The following is a 15,970-nucleotide window of genomic DNA, read 5'->3' as shown; positions in this document are numbered from 1 at the left end:
AGATTGTCATGAGCTCTAACTGTGCATTCACACCGGACGTGAATAGCGTGTCAAATTCGCGCCTGCCGCGTCTAGTTATATACGCTTGACCACTTTGTGTTAATACGCGCGTCAGAGGCGAAATCCGGAGGCGAAAGTTTCGAAACCCGTCGGCGTTGGAAACCCGTTGGACCTAACGGTGAGGACGCTGACGAGGACAGCGTAGGCCATATAAGGCCTCGGCCTCGAGTGGTCGCTGCCTGACGAGCTCGCGCTGTACAGCCCGGTGCGAGGTTCACCCTCGCCCGCACCCACCTGATCTGTGTGATGAAATGATGAAGAGATTCAATTGCAAGTGCCAACAGATATTTATTAAGAAGAGCAGGTCAGAGATGGTGTGAGTGATGAATGATATAATGTCCAGAGATGATAACACTTGGCAGCACAGGGACGCTGGGGACAGCCCGGGACTCCGGTGGTGAAAGATGGTGGACGAGTGCAGGACGATGGCGATGACGACGAATACACAGGCTCAGACAATGGCAGGAACACACGGGAAACAGGCAGGATAACACGGGAACAGGCAGGAACACACCGAACATCCAACAACGCTCTGACAAAGACAAGGTGACAACAGAGAGACTAAATAGGGTGTGTAAAACGGCTGCAGCTGGCGCGCTGATCAGCTGCAGCTGGAAACTGATCAGCGGCAGTGATCAGCGGCTCCGCCCATACACACTCACACACACACACACACACACACACACACACACTCAATAACAAGACGAGAGAGGAGACAGCGAATCTACATACCGTGACAGTACCCCTCCCCCTAGGTTCCCCGTCTACGAGTCGCGGTGGTGGGGGAACCGGGGCTGGCGGATTAAGGTGAGAACGAAAAACAGGCTTCAATTTGGAGACATGAAAGGTGGGGTGGCGCCTCAAACTTCCTTCCTCCTGTACGTCGGAGGAAGTTTGAGGCGGACTGTCACCAGACTAATGATCTTGGTGACAGTGAACGGGCCGATGAATTTGGGAGCTAGCTTATTAGACACGGAGCGGAATGTTCTTGGTAGAAAGCCACACTTTTTGACCCACGACGTATACGGGAGGCTTTGACCGGTGGCGATCGGCCTTAGCCTTAGTGCGCGCCCCCACCTGGAGCAGAGTCTCACGGGCTCTGGTCCATGTGCGGTGACACCTCTGGACGAAGGCGTGAGCGGAGGGGACCGCAACTTCGGAATCCAGACTCGAAAAAATTGGTGGCTGGTACCCTAGACTACACTCAAACGGAGAGTGGCCTGTGGATGACACTGGTAACGAGTTATGTGCGTACTCAACCATAGAAAGTTGTTGGCTCCAGGATGAAGGATACTTGGATACCAGACATCGCAACACTCTCTCCAAATCTTGGTTGGCTCGCTCGGTCTGACCATTGCTCTGGGGATGGTAACCCGAAGACAGACTGACTGTAGCCCCTAGTAATCTACAGAACTCTTTCCAAAATTTGGACACAAATTGGGACCCCCTGTCGGAGACCACGTCCATCGGGAGGCCATGTAAACGAAAGACGTGGTCTACAACAGTCACCGCTGTCTCCTTGGCTGAAGGTAATTTGGGCAAGGGGATAAAATGTGCCGCCTTCGAGAACCGGTCCACTATGGTTAAAACAACTGTCATGCCATTAGAGGGAGCGAGGGCGGTGACAAAATCTAGCGCTATGTGGGACCAGGGTCTCGAAGGGACAGACAGCGGATGGAGTAACCCATCAGGAGGTCGGTTAGATGTCTTACCAATGGCACAAACTGAGCAAGCCAAAACAAAACTGTGAATGTCGCGAGCCATTAATGGCCACCAGAATCGTTGCTTTACTAAACAGCTAGTCCGGTTTACTCCTGGGTGACAAGCAATGTTGGAGCAATGACCCCATCGAATAACTTCGGACCGTAACTCCTCCGGCACAAACAATCGACTCGGTGGGCAACCGGGCGGAGGCGTTATCCCTTCTAAGGCCGACTTGACCTTCGACTCGACCTCTCATGTGAGTGTGGAGATAACTATCTTCTCGGGCAAAATGCACTCGGGAGTAACCGGGCATTCGGATGGATCAAAAATGCGAGATAAGGAATCGGGTTTGATGTTTTTGGACCCGGGGCGGTACGATAGAGAAAAGTCAAAACGTCCGAAAAAAAGTGCCCATCGAGCCTGCCTGGAGTTGAGTCTTTTAGCAGATCTAATATATTCAAGGTTCTTATGATCGGTCCAAACGATAAAAGGTACCCCCGACCCTTCTAACCAATGACGCCACTCCTCCAGCGCTAACTTGACAGCCAACAACTCTCTGTTACCAATGTCATAATTACGTTCGGCAGGTGATAAACGATGGGACAAAAATGCGCAAGGGTGCATCTTGTCGTCTGAGGAAGAAAGTTGGGATAGAACTGCACCTACCCCCACCTCTGACGCATCGACCTCCACCACGAACTGACGTGAGGAATCAGGGGCGACTAAGATGGGAGCCAAAACAAATCGACTTTTGAGGTTGGAGAATACAGCCTCAGCTGTATCGGACCACCTGAACGTTGTTCTGGGGGAGGTCAAGGCAGTCAGAGGTGCGGCTAGTTGGCTGAAGTTGCGAATGAACCGCCGATAGAAGTTGGCGAACCCCAGAAACCTCTGTTGGGCCTTACGGGAATCTGGACTTGGCCAATCTACCACAGCCTTAACCTTGTCAGGATCCATATGCACTCCCTCAGAAGAGACGATGTAACCTAGGAAAGGAACAGACTGTGCATGAAAAGCGCATTTCTCCGCCTTGACAAAAAGCCCATTCTCTAGCAACCTCTGAAGCACTCGTCTGACGTGTTGAACGTGTTCCTGGAGAGACGAAGAAAAAATCAATATGTCATCCAGGTAGACATATATGAACCCATGTCTCTCAACACATCATTGACGAGTGCTTGGAAAACCGCTGGGGAGTTGGATAGCCCGAAGGGCATAACCAAGTATTCAAAATGGCCCCTGGGGGTGTTAAAGTTTCCTTCAGGCCTAGAATCCAAAAGTGCTTGGCAGACGTGGGATCGGGCTGCCCACAGCAGTCTTACTGGAAGGAGAGTAGAGGATGAGGTCTTATCCACGGAGATCCCGCCCGACAGTAGCCTCCTCTTTACTGCTGGGCCCGGTCTTTTACTGGGCAGTTGTTTAGGAAGTGTCCAGCTCCGCCACAGTAGAGGCAAAGCCCCCGGGATCTCCGTCTCTCTCTCTCCTCCCGGGAAAGCCGAGCTCGACCCACCTGCATGGGCTCGGGATCGAAGACGGGGCTGACCGCTCACCGCCGCTGGCCTGAGGGCATTCGACGCTCCCGGGATGAGGGACCGGCCTGGACCGTTGTCCCAGACGGCTAAGGCGAGCGTCCACCCTCAAAGCCAGCTCAATAAGTCCATCCAGTTTAGCGGGCAGGTCCAGGGTAAAAAATCTCCTTCTGGATGCGGTCAGCCAGTCCATGCAGGAACATGTCCCACTGCGCCTCCTCGTTCCAGTGGCACTTGGCGGCTAAGGTTTGAAAGTCAATAGAGTAATCAGAAACCGAGCGATCACCTTGACGGAGATCGGCAAGTTGACGCGCTGCCTCTCTTCCCGCCACTGCCCGAAGACCCGTCTCATCTCCTCCGAGAGTGCCTGGAACGAGGAACAGCAGAGATGTTGGTAATCCCACACTGCCGTTCCCCACAGAGCCACCAGTCCCGAGAGTAGCGTCAAGACGAAGGCTATCTTCGATTCCTCCTTATTGAAAGTCTGAGGTTGCAGAGCAAAGAACATGGAACATTTCGTCAGAAAAGCTCTACAGTAATTGGGCTCACCAGAGTATAACTCAGGGGTAGGCAGTCGAGGTTCGGGCTGGCGGCTGGCTGCTGGTGGAGTGGGGGAATCGGAATAGGGTCTAACATGTTGTCAGTTTAGATGATTTAATGAGTTTAGCGAATTCTTCCTCTTCTATAGCAATAAATGAATCGAATTTTCCTTAGGGAGACTACAATGCACTCGCTGATGCGATACTGTAGTAGACGGTTGCATAGTTATAATTTTGTCCCTGATATTATCAATCTTATAAGTGAAGAAGTTCGTAAAGTCATTACTGCTGTGTTGCTTGGAAATTTCTGGGCTTGAAGCTTTCTTTTTAGTTAGTTTAGCCACTGTTTCAAATAAATACCAAGGGTTTTGTTTATTTTCTTCTAATAGGGTTGAAAAATAAGCAGATCTAGCAGCTTTTAAGGCCTCTTTGTATGCAATCGTGCTCTCTTTCCATGAAATGCGAAATACCTCTAGTTTTGTTTTCTTCCAGTTGCGCTCCATTTTTCGGGCTGCTCTCTAAAGGGCCTGAGTGTGCTCGTTGTACCACGGCGTTGGACTATTTTCTTTAATCTTCTTTAAGTGCAACGGAGCAACTGTGTCTAAGTGCTGGAAAAGAGAGAGTTAAAAGTTTCTGTCGCAATATCGAGTTCTTCTAAGCTATCTGGGATGCTGAGATGATGAAACTGATTAGGAAGATTATTAATAAAGCAGTCTTTAGTGGCAGAAGTGATAGGTCTAACATATTTGTAACACGGAGTCGGCTTTGCAGCCTTGGCTAAATGTAATTTACACGAGACTAGATAATGATCTGAGATGTCATCGCTCGGCTGCAGAATTTCAACGGCATCAACATTTATTCTGTGTGATAATATTAGATCGAGAGTATGATTACAACAATGAGTAGGTCCTGACACGTGTTGTCTAACTCCAATAGAGTTCAGAATGTCTTTAAATGCCAATCCCATGCATCTTTTTCATTATCTATATGTATATTAAAATCACCAACAATTAGTACTTTATCTGTTGCCAAGACTAACTCTGATAGAAAGTCAGCAAATTCTTTGATAAAATCTTTATGGTGCCCTGGTGGCCTGGATACAGTAGCCATCACAAATCTCAAACGTGATTTCTCATTTACACTATACATTTTTACATTAAGCACCAACACTTCAAAAGAATTATATGTAAAACTAGATTTCTTAGTGATTTTGAAAATATTACTATAAATTACAGCGACACCTCCCCCTTTGCGTTTCAGACGAGGTTCATGTTTATAACAGTAATCTTGCGGGGTGGACTCATTTAAAGTAATGTAATCGTTTGGTTTTAGCCAGGTTTCTGTCAAACACAGCACATCTAGATTATAGTTAGTAATCATATCATTAACAACAAGTGCTTTTGAAGTAAGGGATCGAATATTCAGCAACCCAAGCTTTATCATTTGCTCATCTGTATTATAGCTGTTTTTTATTTGTTGAACATCAATTACATTTTTAACCTTAGATGGGTTGAAACGTTTTTTGGATTTCCAAATTTGGGGAACAGACACAGTCTCTATGTGATGATAGCTAGGTTGTCGCACTAACCTGGTGGAGGTGTGGCTGTCTTCCGTGTACCCGTCATTTCTTTTTCCGTCATACCGCCTCCCCTGCACTCTGGTGCAGGCTCAACCAGGTGAATTGAATTGGGGAAATTAGAAGCTTGCGCCTAATTTAGTGTTTCAAATACGCGCATTAGTCATTTGACTGGTGTGCGACGGACAAAGAGGTCGGCAGAGGCACAAACTCATTCACTGTGAGGAACTGGGACTTTTTGATTATGACGGGCTATCGGTAAGCTCACGTGGACTCTTGTTTCACACTCTCGTTTGAATCCTTTGTTTGTTTTGTCTGTTTGGTATTTAATGTGGTAAATGTGTTAATGTTACAGGTTAAGTTTGAAAGTAAATTATGGAATGATATTCCGGACATTATTCAAAAGGAATTGCAAATTGTATTTGCAATTGCGTTTTCAAATTGTGGACGCATAAAATGTGACATAATCCAAACGCAAATGCAAATCGCGCATTACGTTTGCATTTTCGTTTAAGCGAACGCACAGTGACTGCCAAATTTAAAATGGAAATGCAAAGTCCGTTTGCAACTGTGTTTCCCATATCTAACGAGTCTTGACCCTGTCATATTTAAATAGCAATTTCAATTACCACGTCTGCTTTTTCACTTTCTCAGCGTCGCGTATGTAGCCAGCCAAAACTCAAATGAAATCGCAATTCCCTTAGTATTTCCATTTCCGATGCCTTACACGGAAACCTGTCAATCAGCGTCAAGGGTGGGATTATGCTATGGGGCGTGTTCGTGTTGGGACGTGACGTCACTCACAGTCGACGGTTAAGAGGTGATTCCCTGAACAGACAGACGCAGATTTATTTTAAACAATGGAGGTAGTTGGTGAAATTGTGGAGGACCTTATGATGCTCGCGCAGCAAGTTGATGACAGTACATCCTCTACAGATGTAGGTAATGTAACAAAAGTCACAAAATTCCATGACACTGAGATAATCTTTATGTCTTAATCTCTATCTTTAATCTTGGTTTTGGTTTAGTTTAAAATGAATATTTCTTAAACCCTCATGTTGTCTTTGGGTTCTGTTTGGATCTCATTTGATATTTTCCCCCCATTCAAAAAAACATATCTCCCTTATCTCAGTGTCATGGAATTTTGTGACTTTTGTTACATTATTTGTCTAAACACACAAAAAAACCTGGGTTTGATTTAATTGGTCTGAAAGTAGCCTATGTATAATTTTGTTTTTGTCCATTTCACAGCTGAGATTAATTTAAAATGATTAAATCCCACATAAATCTAAACAAATAGACTACACCATAAATGTAAAGTGGAACAAACATTCTCTCTCTCTCTCACACACACACACACACACACACACACACACACACACACGCCGCGGCGCTACATTTTAGGTCCGGGCCCATCCATTTCTACTATGGTTTTGTACGTTTCTTCATTCGGATCTATTTGCGATCCATTCAATTCTAAACAACGCAGTTTACATGCTTTGTCCTTGTTACATTATTCATTAAGTGATAATAATAATTAGTGACATAATTATCAGTGAACTTGATAAATGTTGCAGATATGTTTTACTATGCATGCAAACAAATGCCTTTCAACTTATGCGTGCAAAATTCAGAATAAAATGAATGTGCAGCAATTTGTACAAATAGAGAGTCTGTATACTATACATGTTGTAGCCATTAAATAAGCTCATTTAGTTTCATATTTGTTAAAATATTATGTTTTTTTTTCATCTATGTTGATTATGAAAAGTGAACCGCACGAGTAAGATAGGATGCGCAATATATCGAGAGATGTGGGTCAGACATGATTTTGACCACTTTTTGTTTTGTAGAAAGCCCTTTTAAGTGAATTTCGTTTTGTATAAATTGTATCTTAATTTTAATATTTTTTTTATCAACCAATAATTTTTTTATTGCCTGGATTTAATAAATTAAAAAGGAAATATAGCAGACAATAAAATCATTGAGGGGCCCGCGCGGTCATTGCATTGCTCGTGAACAGGAGCGCATCTCTTCTCATCCTAACTTAACGAAACTCAATGTATGCCTCACAGACATGAAATATATCTTAAGAAAGCCCAAAATGTATTTTTAACAATTTAAAACGAAGGCTACTCTCTGATTATGTAATCCATGATGTGCATTTCTCTCTATAGGCGCGTTCACTATATGGAGATGACGATCGTCAACTTCATCTTTACAGCTGTTGTTGCTGTTAATAAACTAAAAAAATAATAGGCCTATAATTTTATTAAACAATAAATTCAATTAAACTGTAATTGTCTTAAAAAAGCAGCAAAAAAAAATCTGTTTTTTTTTTTAAACCTATGCTAACTACGCATTAAATTCAGGTATAGTTAGTCGCTGTCCTCGGTGCCGCAGAAAAGCACTGAAACGGAGATGAAGGGGAACCCGTTTTTGTTTTTGGCTTATTTTAACTGGCCCATCCAGTTTTCTGGAGGCTCACCTACAATCAAAATCCTGCGCCGCTAGTGACACACACACACACACACACACACACACAGGTTTAACTGCAACAGACAGCATTTTTATTGAATTTCGCAAATTGAGAACACTTATTTGAAGGGGTGAGACCTAGCACCGACACTCATCTCTTGTGGTATGTCCAGTAAAGGACGTCCAGATTCTTTAGTTGTCCTGTCCTTCACAAAAAGCCTATTATTAGCTACTTCACTGAGGTTGGCGAAGACAACATTACTGATGTTGCTGTTGGTCAAGGCCACGAAAACATTTAACTTATCCAAAATGAAATGGCTTCTGAGTAAGAGGACATCTGTAGAGGATGTACTGTCATCAACTTGCTGCGCGAGCATCATAAGGTCCTCCACAATTTCACCAACTACCTCCATTGTTTAAAATAAATCTGCGTCTGTCTGTTCAGGGAATCACCTCTTAACCGTCGACTGTGAGTGACGTCACGTCCCAACACGAACACGCCCCATAGCATAATCCCACCCTTGACGCTGATTGACAGGTTTCCGTGTAAGGCATCGGAAATGGAAATACTAAGGGAATTGCGATTTCATTTGAGTTTTGGCTGGCTACATACGCGACGCTGAGAAAGTGAAAAAGCAGACGTGGTAATTGAAATTGCTATTTAAATATGACAGGGTCAAGACTCGTAAGATATGGGAAACACAGTTGCAAACGGATTTTGCATTTCCATTTTAAATTTGGCAGTCACTGTGCGTTCGCTTAAACGAAAAGGCAAACGGTAATGCGCGATTTGCATTTGCGTTTGGATTGTCACATTTTATGCGTGCACAATTTGAAAACGCAATTGCAAATACAATTTGCAATTCCTTTTGAAAAATGTCCGGAAAATAATTCCATAGTAATTATTACTGCATGGTTTAAAGAGATACTGATAACTGAGAAGACCAAATGCTTAGATTGGTATAGTGTTGCCTGTAAAATGCATTTGACCTTTCCTGTGTTGGGAAAATACCTGTTTATTTAAAATGTTTTGTGATTTATTTTTTCTTTTATTTATTTAAAGGTTTTTCACCTGTTACATCTGATCCTACTACATTGCTACATCAACTTATAAAAATAAATATTATTCTTCCAAGTCTGGTCCTTTTCAAGTGTGGACACCTCACAGTTAAAATACACTTGACAAGGTGAAAGAGTCTCTATGTGATGGGATTTATCAGACCTTGGTGACGTGAGACAGCTAGCAGTAGTTCCGCATTACATTAATCAATTTGCACGCGAGTTTTATTTATTTTTATACCGTGTATTCTCTGTGTAAATATGCACCCAACCGTGACGCCCGTACCGTTTCGGTTCAATACGAATACATGTACTGTTCCACCCCTAATATATATATAATATTTCTGATTATGGCATAGCTTTCTCCCCAGCCAATTAGGCTAATAAAGTAGTGATTAGAAGAACACAAATGCTTGATCAAGGGCCCGGCCCGAGGATAGTGGGGGGAAATATCGGCCCAACCCGGCCCGCGGGAGTCTTTGTGTGTTCCAGGTCCCTCCAGGATCAAGCAAACACTGGACGCAGATCCTGCAGATGCTGAGTTGGTGTGTGTGCCAGGCCAGGTCTAGAAGATCTGGAGTTTCTGTGTGTCCCTCCAGGATCAAGAGTTGCCGCCTGTGCCAGATCTCTCCAGTTTAGATGAGTCATTATTTCATTGGCTCATGTTATTTCTACCATCTGTTATTGTCTATGCTCTATTCTTTTTGTTATTACTTTCGGTTATAAATATGATTTGACATTAACTGCTTAAAAATCTGAACATGATAATCTGTTTCCTGATTTTATTTGTAATCTTCACACTGGTTGGTTCCTCGCCTGATCTACACAGGTGTGTTTAGTCATAAGCAGTTCAGTCTCATGCTGTTGTGTTTTTCAGGATCCTTTGACTCTCTTTATGAAGTGGGAAAGAAACTGGCATCGGGATCCCATGGCATTGTCCATGAAGGAATTGGAAAATCAGATGGCACACAAGTATGTTGCTCTTTCTAGATACACCAAACCTTTTGCCTCTTGTTTCCTTCTGTCTTTCGAGTCCTGACATAAACATCAGTGATTACAGTTTCGATCAAAACATGTTTTTAAAAAAGATTGTAGATTATCATGTAAATACTATTGGGACATATCATTAAGTAAGAGTCATTTTACAGGGTGTAAGCCACATCTGGGCCGGAGGAAATAGTTTGGGTCCGTTTTCAGTGTGTGGGCCAGTTTTGGGCCGAGGACCCAGCAAGAACTGGGCCAGAATTGAAGGATATGAGGCCCAGAGGTGGGCCAGACAGGTTTAGCTTTTTTTTTTTTCAGTTCTTAGCTAATATGATGTACTGCAATATATATAATACTTCAAAGTGTATATAATATAGTCTACTGACTGCTGCTTTGTACATTAAAATCAGGAACGGGCAACCGAATTACTAACTCGTTGAGTAATTACTTTTAAATCTTTTGTTGTTCAGATCAGCCTTATAATACTGAGACGAACGGAAAGGTTTCAGTCACTTTTGGGCTGAGATATCCGAGATATATTATCTTGTGGAGTGTGTCATTGAAATAGCCTTGTAATGTCACAACATCCTAACAGTGAGTTATGTCACATAGCACATCAGAGTTTACGAGTGTACAAATGCACCGTTTCATACAGCATATTGTCCACACACACAATGTAAAAAATAAAAATAAAAAAATGGCAGGTGTGGAATATGTACAGCTTTCGTGTTGTAATAAAGTATTTATATATGTGTATGGTGTATTGAATAGGAGTTTGGTTCTTCAAAAATGCTTAAAATGTGTGAAATATTAAAACTAGATTAAAGACGCATCTCTTTAGCCAAGCATTGACATAATGCTTACCTTTTATACTACAGTTGAATCAGATCGAATGCATTAATATTATGAACAGCAGCTATGCTAATTATTTCCCATCTACTTTTCTGTTGTTATCTCGGGACGCTAGTCCCGAGGTAAATAGAGTTCGTCAGCTCCAGTTTGTATCCAGCCTCTCATGGAGACTTCAGATGCCCCAACACCCGTGAAGAGACGACTCGACGCTGGTGATATGTTATGCCCTAAATTAATACATGATTAACTAACTGTATTTTTCTATGTACATTTCTGAAATCCACTTTCTGTAAAGCTGTTTTGAAACAATATGTATTGTGAAAAGCGCTATACAAATACATTTGAATTGAATTGAATTGAATTGAATTGAATGTTTGTGTGTTTTGCAGGTCACAACCCCACCGTGCCAAGGGGAAATGGTCCTCCTCGGCACATCTCCGCTGACTGCATCATCTAGGCCTTAGGATGGCTCCACAAAGAATTGACTGCACATACAACATGACTTACTTCAAACTAAAGATTTGACTTTACATAAAGACACTGCATCTATTTGTGTCTCATTAGTTAATCCAGGATGGGCCTAAAAAAACTTTTAACTTTCTTTAACCTTACAGTTCATTAAATAGTTTAACACCGCTAACTCAACATTAATATCTTATAATAAATATTGGAAATGGAGAACAAATGATTATGAATTCTTCTGATGAATCCCCAGAAATGGTATATATTAAAGACTATCTGCATGCTTTGAATGTAACGGATGGAGATGACCCAGAAATAAGAAATGTTGATGTAACAGACAAGGTTGAGATTTTTATGGACGATCTTGTAGTTGAACACCTCAACACAGGGTATTCAGAGTGTTGAACAGTACAAGTATTTGGGTACTGTCTTAGATAACACATTGACTTTTTCCAACGGGAAGGAAGCAGATGACTATGGCCCAGTTATATCATAGACAGGTTTTATGGAGGCAGAATCTATCTATAAATTACAGGAACGTCTGTCTGTCTGTTATTAGCATATCTCTTGAACCGTTAGTCCAATGGATTTCAAACTCGACAGGTGTCTTGCTACGGGCACAAGTAAGTGCAGTGCCAAGTTTGGCGTTGTTTGGATTAGAAATGCAAAAGATATCGTTAAATATATCGGTTAAAGAAGCACACTTTGGCTTTTGCCGCTCTAGCCGCTGGCCACTCCCCCTCTCACACTGACACTGAGTGAGCACAGCTGGCCACTCCCCCTCTCACACTGACACTGAGTGAGCACAGCTGGCCACTCCCCCTCTCACACTGAAGCTGAGTGAGCACAGCTGGCCACTCCCCCTCTCACACTGACACTGAGTGAGCACAGCTGGCCCCTCCCCCTCTCACACTGAAGCTGAGTGAGCACAGCTGGCCACTCCCCCTCTCACACTGACACTGAGTGAGCACAGCTGGCCACTCCCCCTCTCACACTGACACTGAGTGAGCACAGCTGGCTACTCCCCCTCTCACACTGACACTGAGTGAGCACAGCTGGCCACTCCCCCTCTCACACTGAAGCTGAGTGAGCACAGCTGGCCACTCCCCCTCTCACACTGACACTGAGTGAGCACAGCTGGCCACTCCCCCTCTCACACTGAAGCTGAGTGAGTACAGCTGGCCACTCCCACTCTCACACTGACACTGAGTGAGCACAGCTGGCCACTCCCCCTCTCACACTGACACTGAGTGAGCACAGCTGGCCACTCCCCCTCTCACACTGACACTGAGTGAGCACAGCTGGCCACTCCCCCTCTCACACTGAAGCTGAGTGAGCACAGCTGGCCACTCCCCCTCTCACACTGACACTGAGTGAGCACAGCTGGCCACTCCCCCTCTCACACTGAAGCTGAGTGAGCACAGCTGGCCACTCCCCCTCTCACACTGACGCTGAGTGAGCACAGCTGGCCACTCCCCCTCTCACACTGACACTGAGCACAGCTGGCCACTCCCCCTCTCACACTGAAATGGAGTGAGCACAGCTGGCCACTCCCCCTCTCACACTGAAGCTGAGTGAGCACAGCTGGCCACTCCCCCTCTCACACTGAAGCTGAGTGAGCACAGCTGGCCACTCCCCCTCTCACACTGACACTGAGTGAGCACAGCTGGCCACTCCCCCTCTCACACTGACACTGAGTGAGCACAGCTGGCCACTCCCCCTCTCACACTGAAGCTGAGTGAGCACAGCTGGCCACTCCCCCTCTCACACTGACGCTGAGTGAGCACAGCTGGCCACTCCCCCTCTCACACTGACACTGAGTGAGCACACCTGGCCACTCCCCCTCTCACACTGAAGCTGAGTGAGCACAGCTGGCCACTCCCCCTCTCACACTGACGCTGAGTGAGCACAGCTGGCCACTCCCCCTCTCACACTGACACTGAGTGAGCACAGCTGGCCACTCCCCCTCTCACACTGACGCTGAGTGAGCACAGCTGGCCACTCCCCCTCTCACACTGACACTGAGTGAGCACAGCTGGCCACTCCCCCTCTCACACTGACACTGAGTGAGCACAGCTGGCCACTCCAAAATGCACTTGCCAAAATGCAAACTTGTGTATTGGGACGGTACTTGGGCAGCGACTGATGACGTTTCACAAGTCCACAAGAACGCAAGTACAGACAAGAACGCATATTGAGAAACGGCCTCAGTGAGCACAGCTGGCCACTCCCCCTCTCACACTGACGCTGAGTGAGCACAGCTGGCCACTCCCCCTCTCACACTGAAGCTGAGTGAGCACAGCTGGCCATTCCCCCCTCACACTGACACTGAGGGAGCACAGCTGGCCACTCCCCCTCTCACACTGACACTGAGCGAGCACAGCTGGCCACTCCCCCTCTCACACTGACACTGAGCGAGCACAGCTGGCCACTCCCCCTCTCACACTGACACTGAGCGAGCACAGCTGGCCACTCCCCCTCTCACACTGACACTGAGTGAGCACAGCTGGCCACTCCCCCTCTCACACTGACACTGAGGGAGCACAGCTGGCCACTCCCCCTCTCACACTGACGCTGAGTGAGCACAGCTGGCCACTCCCCCTCTCACAATGACACTGAGGGAGCACAGCTGGCCACTCCCCCTCTCACAATGACACTGAGGGAGCACAGCTGGCCACTCCCCCTCTCACACTGACACTGAGGGAGCACAACTGGCCACTCCCCCTCTCACACTGACACTGAGCGAGCACAGCTGGCCACTCCCCCTCTCACACTGACACTGAGTGAGCACAGCTGGCCACTCCCCCTCTCACACTGACACTGAGGGAGCACAGCTGGCCACTCCCCCTCTCACACTGACGCTGAGTGAGCACAGCTGGCCACTCCCCCTCTCACACTGACACTGAGGGAGCACAGCTGGCCACTCCCCCTCTCACACTGACACTGAGTGAGCACAGCTGGCCACTCCCCCTCTCACACTGACACTGAGCGAGCACAGCTGGCCACTCCCACTCTCACACTGACACTGAGTGAGCACAGCTGGCCACTCCCCCTCTCACACTGACACTGAGTGAGCACAGCTGGCCACTCCCCCTCTCACACTGACACTGAGGGAGCACAGCTGGCCACTCCCCCTCTCACACTGACACTGAGGGAGCACAGCTGGCCACTCCCCCTCTCACACTGACACTGAGTGAGCACAGCTGGCCACTCCCCCTCTCACACTGACACTGAGTGAGCACAGCTGGCCACTCCCCCTCTCACACTGCACACTGAGTGAGCACAGCTGGCCACTCCCCCTCTCACACTGCACACTGAGTGAGCACAGCTGGCCACTCCCCCTCTCACACTGCACACTGAGTGAGCACAGCTGGCCACTCCCCCTCTCACACTGAAGGTGTGTTCGACATCAGCTGTTCATTTACAGCAGAATTTGAATTCGACTCATATTTGAGTTATTTTCCTGTTTATTACTGTCAAGCTCCTTTTAAACAGTCTGTACTGTTACAGGAATAAAATCCAAAGGGAAATTAAGATTTAGTGTATTAATCATTTATCATGACTTGAGCAGGTTTATAATAACATAATTTCACTGTGCCATCAAAATAACACAAAACACAGCAATGACATTCAGTCTTTATCAGGGTTTTCACTCGCTTTGCATTTATTCAAATTCAAAAAAGCTGAAAACAAATCAAGTAATTTCACTGCAATTAAAATCTGACTTAAATATATAAAGCTTATAAATACTGAAATATATAAAATAATTTCAAATAAAATATCACTTTCACTGTAGATAGTCAAAGAACAGCATGCAATATTAACTTAAAACTTGAAATCACACAAAAGCAAAACTTTCTTAAATAATTCATACCATTTTTTTAAATGTTATAAATAAGAGTTTTGTTTTTTATATATATTGTTCATATTATGACATCATGTGCATATGCTGATGAATCCTGCCTGTCATCTGTGGATCATATAATAACAACCATACAGTCATAAAAGTAACAATTAAAAAGAAAATCTGAATGATTACGTAGAGGAGTGATATAGTCTGAAACGGTCCTACCTAACGCAGCAGCAGGGAGTGTTCTCACGAGTCTTGCTCTGCTGTCACTTTCTGATCTGCACCAGCCTGATTTACAGAGGATTGCATATTTAGATGTATAGATGTATATTTCTGAAATGCATAACTTAGACAGTTCCCTCTGATAATAGATCACTGTAAATTGTAATGTGGACTTTTTCTGTAAAGCTGCTTTGAAATGATGTGTATAGTGAAAAGCACTATACAAATAAATGTGAATTGAATTTAATTGAATTGAAAGACCGGCAAAGAAGACACCAGCGTCTTTTAACCTTTTTTGAGGACTCCAGAGATGTTGAATGGTTTTCTTTGAGCTGGTGGACTCCTGGATTGTCCAGCTCATGTTCCTCTGGCTCTAGTTTGATGAAGTGAGTGATGACGGACGGACACTCGTCTCTCTGAGGACTGACGGATCCCGCAGGTGGAGTGCAGAGAGGAGGGCTGGAGGAGTGCTGGGGCTTCACAGGGGTTCCCACGCGCACTATGTGGACGTTAGGCAAACCCTGGAACTCGTCCACCATCTGGAAGACTCTGTCCAGGTTCACGTCGCCTCTGTGGGACTCAGGCGTACCGTGCGCTGCCCAGGCTGAGGACTGGATGCTGTTGTGATGGTGGCTCACTGAATAGTTCTGCTAGAGTA

At 45.4% G+C, this 15,970-nt stretch overlaps 1 protein-coding gene across 1 annotated transcript in view; it reads right to left on the bottom strand.

Moving 5' to 3' along the window:
- Positions 1-920: 920 nt before the first annotated feature.
- Positions 921-15,970, bottom strand: part of hsf5 (heat shock transcription factor family member 5) — a gene marked incomplete at its 3' end in the record, with an annotated part of 19,275 nt that continues 4,225 nt past the window's right edge. The window contains exons 4-7 of the mRNA XM_081366398.1: positions 15,603-15,962; positions 3,577-3,774; positions 3,272-3,531; positions 921-1,047 (exon numbers count right to left, since the gene is read on the bottom strand). Of these exons, the coding sequence (XP_081222524.1) occupies positions 921-1,047; positions 3,272-3,531; positions 3,577-3,774; positions 15,603-15,962 (945 nt within the window). The remainder of the gene's footprint in view (positions 1,048-3,271; positions 3,532-3,576; positions 3,775-15,602; positions 15,963-15,970) is intronic.

The sequence above is a fragment of the Scardinius erythrophthalmus genome (genome assembly GCF_964197995.2).
Source record: "Scardinius erythrophthalmus genome assembly, chromosome: 5".
Taxonomy (NCBI): Eukaryota; Metazoa; Chordata; class Actinopteri; order Cypriniformes; family Leuciscidae; genus Scardinius; species Scardinius erythrophthalmus.
Note: the sequence above shows the minus strand (reverse complement) of the source record. Positions and strands in the feature narration are given on the sequence as shown.